The 18,290-nt window shown below is 35.7% G+C and overlaps 1 protein-coding gene across 3 annotated transcripts in view; it reads right to left on the bottom strand.

The window, feature by feature from the left end:
• APOOL (apolipoprotein O like) overlaps positions 1–18,290 on the bottom strand; it is an 88,967-nt gene that overhangs the window by 23,726 nt on the left and 46,951 nt on the right. For all 3 annotated transcript variants that reach the window (XM_063703016.1, XM_031006082.3, XM_063703017.1), the window contains exons 3-6: positions 17,479–17,598; positions 14,581–14,635; positions 13,058–13,156; positions 1,706–1,797 (exon numbers count right to left, since the gene is read on the bottom strand). In XM_063703016.1, the coding sequence (XP_063559086.1) occupies positions 1,706–1,797; positions 13,058–13,156; positions 14,581–14,635; positions 17,479–17,598 (366 nt within the window). The remainder of the gene's footprint in view (positions 1–1,705; positions 1,798–13,057; positions 13,157–14,580; positions 14,636–17,478; positions 17,599–18,290) is intronic.

The following is an 18,290-nucleotide window of genomic DNA, read 5'->3' as shown; positions in this document are numbered from 1 at the left end:
CCTATTCATAATCAGTTTTTCTATCTCTGTGTATGCATGTGAAGATGTCTAGAAGAACATTCTATCCAAATGTGGACATGGATATTTGTATGGATAGATGCATTTTGGGTTGTTGTTTTTTTCCTAAACTTTTCTGAAATATTTAGATTATCTAAAGATAAGCAGGTATAATTTTTAAAAGCAACCATGATGTCATCACTCTTAGAAAAAAGAAGAATCAGGGCCGGGCACGGTGGCTCACGCCTGTAATCCCAGCACTTTGGGAGGCCGAGGCGGATGGATCACCTGAGGTCAGGAGTTCGAGACCAGCCTGGCCAGCCTGGTGAAACCCCGTCTCTACTAAAAATACAAAAATTAGCTGGATGTGGTGGTGGGAGCCTGTAATCCCAGCTACTTGGGAGGCTGAGGCAGGAGAATCACTTGAACCCAGGAGGCAGAGGCTGCAGTGAGCCAAGACTGGGCCATTGCACTCCAGCCTGGGCGACAGAGCAAGACCCCATCTCAAAAAAAAAAGAAAAAAAAAAAAGAAGAAGAATTAGCGGAAGCATCATCCACTGGGAGGAGTAATGAACATGGAGGCCAAAAAATCTGAAGGTCAGTATGATGCTGGGCAAGTCAGTCACTGTGAAACTCCTCTGAGCTACAGTTTCCCTATAGATAAATGAGAAAAGATCAAAGTTGAATTAAATGAGCTTAACAGTTTCTTTCAATACTAGCATTTTATTAATTTAAGTGGTTAATTCCTATGTAAATTATTAAGAAAGAGTTTTAAAAATAAGTTTACCATGTTATCAATTATTTCAGGTATAAGTAGACTTAATGAATAATGCTCTCTTCCTTTGTTATGAGCTTTTATAGTTTGATCACATTACAAACTACATAGTACACCATATCCTCGACATTCTCAAAATATTGATAGGCAACTTTCTCTACATCAATAGTTAAAGGGATGAAGTAATGGAAATAAAAGTACAGAAAGTCCTTCTGGTAACACTACACATTGTTTCAAGCATGAGGGGGAAATGCTAACTGTTGGTAATTAAGAGGAGAAGGAAAAGAGGGGAAAAAATGCATAACCCAAAGTTTTCCTTCTCCATCTGAACATGTGTTAAAAATAAAACACTGAAAAAAACTGTTCAAATCATTAAGAGAATCTGGATTTGTACTTAAGCTCACAAGAAAAAGACAGAACAACTATAACAAGCATTTATACAGGTGTTTCTTAATTCTAAGTGGTTTCCATATTGAGTTCCTGTGCGTGTGTGTGTGTGTGTGTGTGTGTGTGTGTATGTGTGTTTTACCTTCAGAAACCACTGAAACCAATCTATCAACTGGTTGTTTCTTATGTCAGGTTAATCTGCTGAACCAAACAGCTGCTAGCATTTTAATCTTCTTTTAAATAAAAATTGAAGTTTATATATCCCAACAATGGAGCAGTATTTCTCCGCATAAATTCTAATTCAGTGTCTCTGAACGTAATCCTCAAATCTGCCTTTACGTTGTTGAATTATATTTACACAAATTCATCTTATTAACAATGGCATTTACCATACTGAGATGCTAATGTGATTTGGCCAACATAAGAGTGGATACCAACTATGTCTCTTAAAATTAAATGTTGCAGGTGCTGTGTAACATTTAAATATTGTCACATTGAGAGTTTAAACAAATACTGAAATGTTGCTATTATTTAAAAATAACTTACCTTAGCAATTATTACGGACTGAACTGGGTAGCAAACAGTTGCTCCTAAAGTGGCCAGTCCCAGAGGATAAGTAATTTTCTTAAACTTGGAACCTATAAAATGCAAATAAATTATTAAACTCCAAATATATACCACCAGAGACTTGATGTTCTTATACTGTAATGCTTTCTTTGCTCCCCTGGTAAGCCATCACCCTCTGTTAAATTACTTTTTAGGTAATTATACCAATCAAGATGGAAGCTAAAATGCCCTTAAGGATCTCAAGCCAATAGCCCCTTAGCTGTCATGTCCAATTTAACAAAAGTATTCTCAATCTAATATTCACAATTACCTACACAAAAGGAATTGATGATTTTCTTCTGCTTGAAAGCTAGGTATTTTTCATGTCCTACGAAACCCAAATTTATAACCACAATTTTGCAAGTATCTAATAAAGCATGATAATATAGATAATTAGTTAACTACTGTGTGACACCATGTAAAAGTGAAATGGACTCTCTCTTACATGTCCTTTTTTGATTAAGTATTTGGAAAGGTGAATGACTCAACTAAATCATCAACTAAGGACTTTAACAGGTACATAACTCCTTCATGTCACTGACTTAGAATACTGAATAATAATTGCAAGTAACCTGCCATAAGTAATGCATATCAATAAATGCCTTAACTATGCATTTTAAGAGTTATTTTCTTATCTTTTTTTGATAACAAAATCCTTTCAAAATATCTTTCAAATAGAATCTCCCTAGGAACTTCAATATATAAAACCCATAAACTTGATGGTGCTCTAACTTGGGGGTGGGAAGCTCTGTATCAAACCCTAGCTGTGTGGCTTTTCCTTTATCCTGATAGCACCACTAAACACTTCCATGAAACTAAGGGTTCTACAGAATAGTTTGAAATCCACCACTTTAAGCCATAGCTTAGTTCCAACAGATTGTTGGTTCAAAATAATATATATGTTAAACACTTGTCTGAGTATCTTATACTGTATATATGATCCAGGTAACTGGATGATGGGTTTTTTAATTGGGATAAGTACTTTTATGATCTGAAGCAGCTTATACAATCCCTAATCTAAAAAGGGAACAGCCTATCTGGTATATTATACAAATGAAAATGAATGCTTGCAGGCGAATTTGCAGTTTAGGGAAGGGAAAAACAAGAGGTCTATCTCGGTCTGGTTTAACTATTATTAAGAGAGCTTTCTATAGTCATGTCTAGAATGGACTGAGGTGGGGGGTGGTGGGTGGCCAGGCTGATTCAAACTAGTTTAGCTTTTCTTTAGATTTAGACTTTTGTGGTATGCAGAAAGAGGGTTTAAGTATATTAAAATGTCCTAAGTTGCTCCTTTACTCTAGCCCTGCTTGCTATTATTCCATTATCTACAGTTAAATTTCTTATTTTATAATCCTAGTATCTCTTGAGGTAAGTTCCCTTGACTTAACCAAATTCCCCTAATTGTGCTGCTCCTAAACATAGTAGGTGGCAGTTTTTCCTTATGTGTCATTTTAAAGATTAAAAAGACTTATAGTCATCCTCTCTTTACCTGATAAGAAAGGCCAGTCTGCAAGAACAAACTACTCTGATATTTGCTATTCTCCTCTATTTTTAAACAAAATGCATCCTGACAAGCAAATACTGAGGGATTTCATCACCACCACGACTGCACTGTGCACTAAACATGGAAAGGAAAAACCATTACCAGCCACTACAAAAACACACCAAAGTACACAGACCAATGACACTATGAAGCAACTACATTAACAAGTCTGCAAATTAACTAGCCAGCATCATTATGACAGGATCAAATTCACACATAACAATATTAACCTTAAATGAAAATGGACTAAATGCCCTAATTAAAGACACAGGATGGTAAGCTGGACAAAAAGACAAGACCCATTGGTGTGCTGTATTCAAGAGACACATCGCATGTGCAAAGACACACATAGGCTCAAAATAAAGGGATGGAGGAAAATTTACCAAGCAAATGGAAAGCAGAAAAAAACAGAGGTTGCAATCCTAGTGTCTGACAGAATAGACTTTAAACCAACAGATGTCAAAAAACACAAAGAAGGTCATTACATAATGGTAAAGGGCTCAATTCAACAAGAAGAGCTAACTATCCTAAATATATATGTACTCAATACAGGAGCACCCAGATTCATAAAGCAAGTACTAAAGACCTACCAAGAGACACACACCTCCACATAATAATAGTGGGAGACTTTAATACCCCACTGTCAATATCAGAAAGATCATCGAGACAGAAAATTACCAAAGATACTCAGACGTGAACTCAGCTCTAGATCAAGTGGACCTGATAGATATCTATAGAACTCTCCACCCCTCCAAAAAAAACCAAAATATACATTTTTCTCAGTGCCATGTGGCACTTACTCTAAAATTGATCACATAATTGGAAGGAAAACACTCCTCAGCAAATGTAAAAAAACTGAAATCATAATAGTCTCTCAGACCACAGCACAACCAAATTAGAACTCAAGATTAAGAAATTCACTCAAAACCACATGACTACATGGAAATTGTACAAGCTGTTCTTGAATGACTTCTGGGTAAATAATGAAATTAAGGCAGAGATCAAGATGTTCTTTGAAACTAATGAGAACAAAGAGACAACATGCCAGAATGTCTGCGACACAGCTAAAGTGGTGTTAAGAGGGAAATTTATAGCACTAAATGCCCACATCGAAAAGCTAGAAAGATCTCAAATTGACATCCTAACATGACAACTAAAATAACTAGAGAACCAAGAGCCAACAAACCGCAGACCTAGCAGAAGACAAGAAATAACCAAGCTTCAGAGCTGAAGGTGACAAAGGCACAAAAATCCCCTCAAAAAAAAAAAAAAAAAAATCCAGGAGCTGTTTTTTTGAAAAAAAAAAAACAAAAAACAAACAACAACAACAACAATAAAATAGACTGCTAGCTACACTAATGAAGAAAAAAAGAGAGAAGATTCAAATAAACACAATCTGAAATGATAAGGAAGATACCACGACTGATCCCACAGAAATACAAAACACCATCAGAGAATACTATAAACACTTCTATGCAAATATACTATAGAATCTAAAAATGAATAAATTTCTGGACACATACACCCTCCCAAGACTGAACCAGGAAGAAGTTGAATCCGTGAATAGGCCAGAAAAACGTTCTGAAATTGAGGCAGTAATGAATAGCCTACTATCCAAAAAAACCTCAGGACCAGATGCATTTACAGCTGAATTCTACCAGAGATAGAAAGAGGAGCTGGTACCATTTCTTCTGAAACTATTCCAAACAACTGAAAAGGAGTGACTCCTCCCTAACTCATTGTATGAGGCCAGCATCATCCTGATACCAAAGTCTGGCAGAGATACAACAAAAAAAAAAAAAAGAAAAAAAGAAAAGAAAACTTCAGGCCAATAATCCTGATGAACATCGATGCAAAAATCCTCAATAAAATACTGGCAAACCAAATCCAGAAGCACATCAAAAATCTTATCCACCATGATCAAGTTGGCTTCATCCCTGGGATGCAAGGCTGGTTCAACATATGCAAAATCAATAAATGTAATTCATCACGTAAAAAGAACTAAAGACAAAAACCACATGATTATCTGAATAGACGCAGAAAAGGCCTTTGATAAAATTCAACATCCCTTCATGCTAAAAACTCTCAATAAACTAGGTATCGAAGGAACATGTCTCAAAATAATAAGAGCCATTTATGACAAACCCACAGCCAATATCATAATGAATGGGCAAAGGCTGGAAGCATTCCCCTTGAAAACTGGCACAAGACAAGGATGCCCTCTCTCACCACTCTTATTAAACATAGTATTGGAAGTTCTTGCCAGGGCAATTAGGCAAGATAAAAAAAAAATAAAGGGTATTGAAAGAGCAAGAGAGGAAGTCCAATAGTCTTTGTTTGCCGATGATACGATCCCTATATCTAGAAAACCCCCTCAACTCAGCCCAAAAGCTTCTTAAGCTGATAAGCAACTTCAGCTAAGCCTCAAGATACAAAAATCAAAGTGCAAAATTTGCTAGCATTTCTATACACCAACAACAGGCAAGCAGAGAGCCAAATCATAAATGAACTCCCATTCACAATTGCCACAAAAGAATAAAATACCTAGGAATACAGCTAACGGGAAGTGATAGACTTCTTCAAGGAGAACTACAAACCATTGCTCGAGGAAATCAGAGAAGACACAAACAAATGGAAAAACTTTCCATGCTCATGGATAGGAAGAAACAATATCGTGAAAATGGCCACGCTGCCCAAAGGAATTTAAAGATTCAATGCTATTCCCATTCAGTTATCATTGACATTCTTCACAGAATTAGAAAAAACTATTTTAAAATTCACATGGAACCAAAAGAGAGCTCATATAGCCAGGACAACCCTAAGCAAAGAAGAACAAAGTTGGAGCCATCATGCTACCTGACTTCAAACTATGCCACAAGGCTACAGTAGCCAAAACAGCAAGGTATTGGTACAAAAACGGGCACACAGACCAATGGAGCAGAATAGAGAACTAAAACCGCACATCTACAACCATCTGATCTTTGACAAACCTGACAAAAACAAGCCATGGGGAAAGGATTCACTATTTAATAAATGGTGCTAGGAAAACTGGCTAGCCATATGCAGGAAAACTGAAATTTGATCCCTTCCTTACACCTTATACAAAAAGTAACTCAGGATGGATTAAAGACTTAAATGTAAAACCCAAAACTATAAAAACCCTAGAAGAAAATATAGGCAATACCATTCAGACATAGGCATGGGCAAAAATTTTATGATGAAATCACCAAAACCAATCACAACAAAAGCAAAAATTGACAAATGAGATCTAATTAAACTAAAGAGCTTCTGCATAGCAAAAGAAACCATCATCAGACTGAACATACAACCTACAGAATGGGAGAAAATTTTTGCAATCTATCCATCTGACAAAGGTCTAATATCCAGAATCTACAAGGAATTTAAGCAAATTTATAAGAAAAAAAACTAAGAACCCCATTTAAAAATAGGCAAAGGACATGAACAAACACTTCTCAAAAGAAGACCTGCTCCTGAATGATTACTGGGTAAATAATGAAATGAAGGCAGAAATAAAGATGTTCTTTGAAACCAACGAGAACAAAGACACAACATACCAGAATCTCTGGGACACATTCAAAGCAGTGTGTAGAGGGAAATTTATAGCACTAAATGCCCACAAGAGAAAGCAGGAAAGAGCTAAAATTGACATCTTAACATCACAATTAAAAGAACTAGAGAAGCAAGAGCAAACACATTCAAAAGCTGGCAGAAGGCAAGAAATAACTAAGATCAGAGCAGAACTGAAGGAAATAGACACAAAACACCCTTCAAAAAAATCAATGAATCCGGGAGCTAGTTTTTTGAAAGGATCAACAAAATTGATAGACCGCTAGCAAGACTAAGAAAGAAAAAAAGAGAGAAGAATCAAATAGACACAATAAAAAATGATAAAGGGGATATCACCACCGATCCCACAGAAATACAAACTACCATCAGACAATACTATAAACACCTCTATGCAAATAAGCTCGAAAATCTAGAAGAAATGGATAAATTCCTGGACACATACATCTTCCCAAGACTAAACCAGGAAGAAGTTGAATCTCTGAATAGACCAATAATAGGCTCTGAAATTGAGGCAATAATCAATAGCTTACCAACCAAAAAAAGTCCAGGACCAGATGGATTCACAGCCGAATTCTACCAGAGGTACAAAGAGGAGCTGGTACCATTCCTTCTGAATCTATTCCGATCAATAGAAAAAGAGGGAGTCCTCCCTAACTCATTTTATGAGGCCAGCATCATCCTGATACCAAAGCCGGGCAGAGACGCAACGGAAAACGAGAATTTTAGACCAATATCCTTGATGAACATTGATGCAAAAATCCTCAATAAAATACTGGCAAACCGAATCCAGCAGCACATCAAAATGCTTACCCACCATGATCAAGTGGGCTTCATCCCTGGGATGCAAGGCTGGTTCAACATACCCAAATCAATAAATGTAATCCGGCATACAAACAGAAACAAAGACAAAAACCACATGATTATCTCAATAGATGCAGAAAAGGCCTTTGACAAAATTCAACAACCCTTCATGCTAAAAACTCTCAATAAATTAGGTATTGATGGGACGTATCTCAAAATAATAAGAGCTATCTATGACAAACCCACAGCCAGTATCATACTGAATGGGCAAAAACTGGAAGCATTCCCTTTGAAAACGGGCACAAGACAGGGAAGCCCCCTCTCACCACTCCTGTTCAACATAGTGTTGGAAGTTCCGGCCAGGGCAATCAGGCAGGAGAAGGAAATAAAGGGTATTCAGTTAGGAAAAGAGGAAGTCAAATTGTCCCTGTTTGCAGATGACATGATTGTATATCTAGAAAACCCCATCGTCTCAGCCCCAAATCTCCTCAAGCTGATACGCAACTTCAGCAAAGTCTCAGGATAGAAAATCAATGTACAAAAATCACAAGCATTCTTATACACCAATAACAGACAAACAGAGAGCCAAATCATGAGTGAACTCCCATTCACAGTTGCTTCAAAGAGAATAAAATACCTAGGAATCCAACTTACAAGGGATGTGAAGGACCTCTTCAAGGAAAACTACAAACCACTGCTCAAGGAAATAAAAGAGGATACAAACAAATGGAAGAACATTCCACACTCATGGTAGGAAGAGTCAATATCATGAAAATGGCCATACTGCCCAAGGTAATTTATAGATTCAATGCCATCCCCATCAAGCTACAAATGACTTTCTTCACAGAATTGGAAAAAAACTACTTTAACGTTCATATGGAACCAAAAAAGAGCCCGCATCACCAAGTCAATCCGAAGCCAAAAGAACAAAGCTGGAGGCATCCTGCTACCTGACTTCAAACTATACTACAAGGCTACAGTAACCAAAACAGCATGGTACTGGTACCAAAACAGAGATATAGACCAATGGAACACAACAGAGGTCTCAGAAATAATGCCGCATATCTACAATTATCTGATCTTTGACAAACCTGAGAAAAACAAGCAATGGGGAAAGAATTCCCTATTTAATAAATGGTGCTGGGAAAACTGGCTAGTCATATGCAGAAAGCTGAAACTGGATCCCTTTCTTACACCTTATACAAAAATTAATTCAAGATGTATTAAAGACTTAAATGTTAGACCTAAAACCATAAAAACCCTAGAAGAAAACCTAGGCAATACCATTCAGGACATAGGCATGGGCAAGGACTTCATGTCTCAAACACCAAAAGCAATGGCAACAAAAGACAAAATTGACAAATGGGATCTAATTAAACTAAAGAGCTTCTGCACAGCAAAAGAAACTACTGTCAGAGTGAACAGGCAACCTACAGAATGGGAGAAAATTTTGTAACCTACTCATCTGACAAAGGGCTAATTTCCAGAATCTACAATGAACTCAAACAAATTTACAAGAAAAAAACAAACAACCCCATCAAAAAGTGGGCAAAGGATATGAACAGACACTTCTCAAAAGAAGACATTTATGCAGCCAAAAAACACATGAAAAAATGCTCATCATCACTGGCCATCAGAGAAATGCAAATCAAAACCACAATGAGATACCATCTCACACCAGTTAGAATGGCAATCATTAAAAAGTCAGGAAACAACAGGTGCTGGAGAGGATGTGGAAAAATAGGAACACTTTTACACTGTTGGTGGGACTGTAAACTAGTTCAACCACTGTGGAAGACAGTGTGGCGATTCCTCAGGGATATAGAACTAGAAATACCATTTGACCCAGCCATCCCATTACTGGGTATATACCCAAAGGATTATAAATCATGCTGCTATAAAGACACATGCACACATATGTTTATAGCGGCACTATTCACAATAGCAAAGACTTGGAACCAACCTAAATGTCCAACAACGATAGACTGGATTAAGAAAATGTGGCACATATATACCATGGAATACTATGCAGCCATAAAAAATGATGAGTTCATGTCCTTTGTAGGGACATGGATGAAACTGGAAACCATCATTCTCAGCAAACTAACGCAAGGACAAAAAAGCAAACACTGCATGTTCTCACTCATAGGTGGGAATTGAACAATGAGAACACATGGACACAGGAAGGGGAACATCACACTCTGGGGACTGTTGTGGGGTGGGGGGCGGGGGTAGGGATAGCATTAGGAGATATACCTAATGCTAAATGACGAGTTAATGGGTGCAGCACACCAGCATGGCACATGTATACATATGTAACAAACCTGCACGTTGTGCACATGTATCCTAAAACTTAAAGTATAATAATAATAAAATTAAAAAAAAAGAAGACATACATGTGGCCAATAAACATGAAAAAAAGCTCAACATCACTGATCATCAGAGAAATGCAAATCAAAACCACAATGAGATAATCTCTCACACCAGTCAGAACGGCTATTACTAAAGTCATAAAATAACAGATGTCGGTGAAGTTGTGGAGAGAAACGAACACTTTTACACTGTTGGTGGGGATGTAAATTAGTTCAACCATTGTGGAAGATAATGTGGCGATTCCTCAAAGATTTAGAACTGGAAATACCATTTGACCCAGCAATCCCATTACTAGGTATATACCCAAAGGAACATAAATCATTCTATTATAAAGATACATGCGTGCATATGTTCATTGTAGCACTATTCACAATAGCAAAGACATGAAATCAACCCAAATGTCCATCAATGATAGACTGGATAAAGAAAATGTGGTACATATACACCATGGAATACTATGTAGCCATAAAAAGGAATGAGATCATGTCCTTTGCAGGGACATGGATGAAGCTGGAAGCCATTACCCTCAGAAAAGTAACACAGGAACAGAAAACCAAACACTGCACGTTCTCACTTATAAGTGGGAGCTCAACAATGAAAAGACATGGACACAGGGAGGGGAACAACACACACTGGGGCCTGTTGTGGGAGGGTGGGGGCGGAAGAACATCAGGAAAAATAGCTGATGCATGCTGGGCTTATACCTAGGTGACGAGTTGATAGGTGCACAAAACCATCATGGCACACATTTACCTATGTAACAAATCTAAACATGCTGTACATGTACCCTGGAACTTAAAATATAATTTTTAAAAAAAAGGTAAAATGTCTCCTGAGATTCATTATATTTATGTCACTACCTACTAATAGGTTAAGATCTCCAATTTGAAAAACACTGGCTTAGATTATTCTAGCTCTGACATTTGAAAACACGGTGAATGACCTAAGGAACATTTTCTCTTACAAGAATGGTATAAGTTTTTTACTGAGAAACTGAGTAATATGTTTTGGACAATTTCCTTCAAAATTTAATTCTTTGAGTCTTATTGTTTTATATGGTGATCTTGGTTTGTAATTATTTCTTACTGAATAATTTATAATACTTATTCAATTAGAAGTTGCTTACCTACTATAATAAGAAATAGGATATAGGGAAGCATTAATATTAGCTATAGGGAGATATATATATATATATCATCCATTCAGATGAGATATATGTATATCATCCATTCAGATGAGATATATATATCATCCATTCAGATGAGATATATATATCATCCATTCAGATGACATATATATATCATCCATTCAGATGACATATATATACATCATCCATTCAGATGAGATATATATATATACACACAATAAGAACATTCTAGCATCCTCTCATATATATATATTATATATATGTTATATATCTATATTATATATATGTTTTATATGTATATATGAGTTAGGATACTAGAATGTTCTTATAATTGCACAGCAGTTTTCTACCTAATTATGCCTTGATTTCAGGCTTTTAGGACTATAGCTGGAAAAACAAACTACAAAGTACCTGACATCAGATTCCAGACTGGCTCAGAGCTGTGCCTTCCAATATAAGTAATTTAGTTTGGGGACAATGTCTGGCAACCGGAATGTGGACAAAGGATGGATGAAAGGTGACCAAAATGGCTAGTGACTACAGAACTACACCAGCTTAGTAAGGGCTTGGAGAAATGAAAAATCTGTATACAAATTTTCATAGTACCTCTATTCCTAATCACCAAAAGCTGGAAACAACCCAAATGTCCAACAGGTTAAGTGATAAAGTAAACCGTGGCACATCCATATGAAGGAATACTACTTAGTAACAAAAAGGAACAAGCTATTGACACATGCAACAATCTTGATAATCTAAGTGAAAGAAGCCAGTCTATGTATGATTCCATTTAGATGGCATTCTCAAAAAGACAGAGCTATAGTGACAGAGAACAGATCAGTGTTTCTGGGAGTTAGAAGTGGGAAGAAGGTCTGACTGCAGACAGACAGCATGAGGTACTTTTTGAGAATGATATAACTGTTCTGTATCCTGGTTGTGGTGATGGTTACATGACTCTATGTATATATTAAAACTGATAGAATTGTATGAATTTACTGTGTGATAATTTTAAAATATTTTTTTTTGAGATGGAGTTTCGCTCTTGTTGCCCAGGTTGGAGTGTAATGGCATGATCTTGGCTCATCACAACCTCTGCCTCCCGGGTTCAAGTGATTCTCCTGCCTCAGCCTCCCGAGTAGCTGGGATTACAGGCATGTGCCACCACGCCCGGCTAATTTTGTATTTTTAGTAGAGACAGGGTTTCTCCATGTTGGTCAGGCTGGTCTCGAACTCCCGACCTCAGGTGATCCACCCACCTCGGCCTCCCAAAGTGCTGGGATTATAGGCGTGAGCCACCACACCCGGCCAAAAATTTTTTTAAACATATAGCTATTTCTATTAAAATTATAATTTGTCATTTTGTTTTCTAGGTAACTTTTTTTTAAGACCTTAAGAGTCACTAACTACCGAAAAAATTTCTTGAGAGTTTTATCTTAATGTAAAAATATATACTAATCACTCAAACTACTTTTCTCAGTCATGACCCCCATATTCTGGCAGCTACTTTAAAGATTTGAGACAGAGATACTGATATATGAGACAAAATTTGATTTTCTCTTGGTCTCATCCTGACGAATGTTGTTGGGACTGACATGGTATCTCATTCTAGTTTTCATCTGCATTTCCCTAATGACTAATGATGTTGAACAGCCTTTGGAATAGCTATAGTTTTGAAAACACAAAGTCCTTATAAAAGTAAGCATGCTGTAATACAGAATCTAAAAATCTTTACAGTAGCCTATCCAGATAATATTCAATAAACCATATGAGGTTTTCTCATGACCACAAAATTCAGAAACTAATATCATGGCATTAAGAGAGAATATATTTTTTAAAACCCTACCTTTTCTCGCTGAAACCAAGCCCGCCAATCCTGAAACTGTAATAACTCCCATTTTCGGAAGAAAATCTCGAGGAGGATTCTTCAGATAGACATAAGCATCTCAAGAAATCAGTTAAAAATTAACATGAATAACTGAATTCTACTGGATATTCTATACAGTTATAATGCAGGAAGGTTAAAGAGATTTGCTAAGATAATAATGAGGTTTAAACATTCTTCAAAAGAGCTATATATAATGACGATATGAGTAGCAAGCTAAAAAACTAGATATATTTACTTGTTACAAAATAAAATTTTCCTTCCATAGCTGATTTAATATTTCTTTTCCTAATGATACTGACGGTTATTACTATAAAGAAATGTAATGCTAGAGGGCACATCTTAATATGGGTTACCAGAAGGTAAATTTCTGACTGCGTATGTATTATATCTCTATGATGAACTTCTGCCCTTATCTGTTCAAACACTGGTAGCCTCCAATAAGAAATGAAATAGATACTTTATTAAGGAGTTGTGAATAATAGTTTAAGGATATACACAGCTACTAGACCTTGCTTGCCACTACTCCCTAATAACCTCAGGACAGCCACTGCTGTTGGTTAAAGTCAATCATCAGTGAGCCTAGACAAAAAGTAGATGAAGAGTAGTTCTTAGCTTTCTATATGTTGAATTTGTTTCTGGTTCCAAAAGTACACTTTTCTATCATAGTTAATTATTTAATGGCAATCACATATTTAATCCTATTCCTCATGATTGATGAGGAATATAATTTTGAATTTATTCTTAATACATTAAATAATGACAATTCAAATACAGGTCATCAACTTCATGGAAACATTCAACATTTTAGCTCATCTTTCTATCTCCTATACATATTTATTATGACAACTGGCATAAGCCAAGAATATTACAAAGCTATATCTGTTGCCAAACACCATTAACAAGCTAAAGAGTCAAGTATAATTGCTTTTTAACCATTAGCTTAAATATTCCAGGGTTAGTGATTGCTATAACATTTCCTAGCAATTGACAGCAAAATACAATGTATTTTAACAGCAAGTAGCACTTAAACTAATTAGCAACAATGGAGACATGTTTTTAATTTATGCTTTATGATATACAATATAGACTTTGTAGTTAAAACAGACCTCAGTTTGTATCCTGGCACTACCACTTACAGTTATGTAACCTCGATAACCTACTTAACCTTCCTAAACCTCAGTTGCCCTCATCTGTAAAATGGGAATAATTATAATACCAATACTAACATAATTGTGACAAAAATTATGTAAAATACTAAGTACAACACCTTAGCCAATAATAACTGCTGAATAATGAATATTACCGCTTTGCTATTAATCAATAATCAACAAATAATAAATTAATCAATAAATTGCTATAGAGAGTACCTTCTGAGTTGGTAAATGCATGATAATGGGTAACACACCAAGTTTATTTTTCTCACATTTAAACAATGCAATTTAAAAACACAATAAAACATTTCTAATTATTTACTCACCTACCTTTTCCAAATTGTACTGTATCCATTATCCCATTTTTCACAAAGACATAAACACCCTAAGCAAAAAAAGGGGGGGAAGACATCTGCATTTTTGAAGCTGTTGATAATGAGATAAAATTGCCTGCATCTCTGAGATTATATTAAAAGGTTGACTTAACATTATGCCCAAATCTAAATCCAGCTTTCCTATGTATTCACTACCAGCTTGTTTTCATTTCCTGCTTTTCATTCTATTTAACATGGATAACATTTATATCATTTTTCTCATATAAATGGATAATGTGCCTATGAAATAATCAGAGCAGAAATGATACTGAAAAAAATATTTATCATCTTACTTTATAATGACCTAGAAAAATAAATGGAATTTAAATAAAGAAGAAGGGAGGTATATTTCAGTTTAGAAGCAACATCTGATTAATAAAGATGCAATAGCAACAACATAATGATTTGTGGAGGGAAAAAAAGAGCAAAAAGCCTAAAGCAAAGGGCTTCATCTTCCTCCCTTTTCTTAGTGTGCATTAGAATGAGAAAAAAAATCTAAATTACCTCAGGACAGAAATCATCCTACATAGACCAGTGTTTATCCTGTTTTTAAATTGGAACATAAATTCTCTAGAAATCAAAACTATGTTAATACATCAGAGGAATTAAAGTTTTAAAGCAAATCTTTAACTTTACCTGTTTCTAACTGATTTATTTTAGTGCAAAAGAGTGTTAAATATATTTATTGAGTGCTAGGTATTACCTCACTTAGATAAGAAAAAAAAGGAAGTCACAAAATGATTTACTCGTGGTCATATTGTACTCTGTTGATGGAACCAGAAAACACAACCCTTCTCTGAACTAGCTGCTATGAAACCATGGGATAAAAACAAGAACAAAAGAGACTTTCAAAGCAGAGAAAACAGAGATTATTATATTGGACAGGGAAGAAATAAGTTTTTGTTATAGAGATAGCTTGGTTTTGTAATTTTGTCTTACATATTTTAATGGTTATCAGAGAGATGCAGAGGTTCATCTTGGTTTAAAATTGTACAAATCAGCATCAACGCTAACTGCTATTGAACTACTTTTCTGTAGGGACTGTCTTGAGAATATTTCACCTTCAAAGTTAAAATACCTATTGACCAGTCGATTGGGAATCATTTAACCATTAAGGAAGAAAATTAGTCATCTTTCAAAAAAAATTTTTCTTAGCTCTGCTAAGGAATTCATTTTTACCACATGGGGTCAGTGCTACCTAAATTTCAAAACACTAAGCTAGCAGGAGTAGAAATTGAATTTGCTCTACATGATTCAAGGTTTAATGTGGAACGAATTTGAGTCAGACATAATTTTTAAAGAATGGATTACATTTTTAGGGGAAAATTAGGAAAAAAAAGTTGTTTACATTTAGGACAAAATGCACTGGAAATTGCCTTTCTTCAACCTATTTGTTTGAGCATATTAATGGAATAAAACATTCTTTTGAATCTTAAATTGGATGACAGTTACAATAGCAATTTAAAGACCTCTCAGGAACATTTTATCTCACTGAAGAAAAATTTCAGAACATTATGGAAAATTACATCTCAGGAGGCTTAAGTCTGAATCATCTAGCTATTGGCACGTAGTCATAGGGGCAAGATTCAGACCATAATTGGTTAAGGTATTTCCCTCTTAGATCAAACTATTAATAAGTGTGTAGTACAACTAGTACCATAAGAATTGTATGACAAACACAAGTTTTCAAAAATAACATCATGTACTTATCAGATATTTGAAATATTATCTGGAATTACCAGAGTTCATTGATTTGGTATTTCACCTAAGCACAAATTATTTTTCATAAGCTCATTAGATTTCTTTTTAAAGATAATGGATAGAAACTAAAAAAGAACAATGGTTCACCATCAGGCTATATTTGGGGAAAAGTCACATGGTTACTAGGTCAGAATGATGAAAACACTGGTACCAACATTAAGATACTGACACTGGAGATACTGATGCTAACACAATGATGTTTATGTGATGATAATGAAACATTAGTGTTGCATCAGCTTACTCCACCACTCTGCTGATGGATATCGCTGATTGAAGGCTAAGCATTAAAGTCACGTGTATTCTACTTTGCCCAATAGCTTACTGTAGTTAGAATGGTCTTATGAGCTAACGCCAACAAGTAAATAACACTTTGCTTAGCCAAAGAAGAAAATATTCAGAAGTAATCTCAGAACTTCACATAAAAAGTGAGTGATACTGTGTACATGCTAGGTGACATAAATCCTTGCTGAACTACTTTAATCTATGCAGCAGTGGTAGAGTAGGTTCAATATAGCCACAAATTATTTGCTGCTACTTCTACTGAGAGTTGGCATCTAATTCCCTTCCCTTTAAAACTGAGCTGGCCTTAGTGACTTAACAATAGAATGCTGTAGAAGTGACTTTCTTGGACATCTGATGATAGGCAAAAAGCCTGGCAAATTCTGCCTAGGGCCACTTGTAACATTGTCTTTAGGAGCCCTGAATTACCCACGTAAGTTATATCTGACCTATTTGAGATCACCATGCTTGAGAGGCCACGTGTAGGTGTTCTAGTCAATAATCCCAGCTGAACCCAGTCATCCAGCCATCCTTAACAAGGTGCCAGAGATGCAAATAAAGCTGTCTTGGACTGTCTAGATCAGCTCATTTGCCAGATGAACACCACTGGGCCATCTCTGTCAATGCCACATGCAACAGACAAATCACCTGTCTGAACTCAGATCAAATTCATGCCTTACAAAATCATAAGATGTAATATAATGGTTGTGGTTTTAAGCCATTAAGTTTTGGATTAGTTTTCTACACATCAGTAGGTAACTGGAACAATTAATCAGAAATCTCTTATATTAAACCACTATCAGAATTGACTTACCTTGCACCAGCCAATATAACAACCAGTTGCAGTGCGGATGGAAGCAAAGCCCATTTGTAAATGACCAGGCTGCTCTTCAACATATTTAGACTGGAGCGGTGGTGCAGTATATATGGGGAGCTACAGGCAAAAAATGTTCATGTCAAAAACATAAAATAGCTGGACTGTCCATAACAGCAGTATGGCAGAACAGGAATCCTCATCAGCCTTCTTTCTAAAAACAACTAAAAATGCTGATAAAATACTTTTAAAAAACCATCTTAAATACAGGAATGATGTGGTAAACTGTTTATAAAGACTGTTTAAAACCCAGAAATTAAAAGATGCCAAATATAATATAATCCAATGGTTCTACTCCTATGTATATTTAGAGAAACTACTGTCTTTGCACACCCAGAGTTAGTATAATAACGTTCACAGCAACATTTTAATTACAACCAACCCAATGTCCATCCACAGTAAAATGGATCCTTTGGGGTATATTCGTACAAAGAAATATTAGAAATTAGGGGGTAAATATAAAAATTACAGCAACATGGAAAAATTTGGATGAATTTCAGGAATATAAGGTTACTTAAAAAAAACATTGCTTAGCAATACAGACATACAAGGTAAAATTAAAAAGTAAAGGAGGGGAATAATAGTAAAAATTCAAGGTAATGGTAACCTCTGAATGGAATGAAATGGAAACACAGAGGATTTTGTTTTCCTTTAAATTGGGTGCTAGGTATACGGTTGTACATCATTATCATCATCATATTATTATTCATACCTTTCATATTTTGAACAGCCTTTTGATTCTAATTAGTATT

This window comes from Gorilla gorilla, chromosome X (genome assembly GCF_029281585.2).
Source record: "Gorilla gorilla gorilla isolate KB3781 chromosome X, NHGRI_mGorGor1-v2.1_pri, whole genome shotgun sequence".
NCBI lineage: Eukaryota > Metazoa > Chordata > Mammalia > Primates > Hominidae > Gorilla > Gorilla gorilla.
Note: the sequence above shows the minus strand (reverse complement) of the source record. Positions and strands in the feature narration are given on the sequence as shown.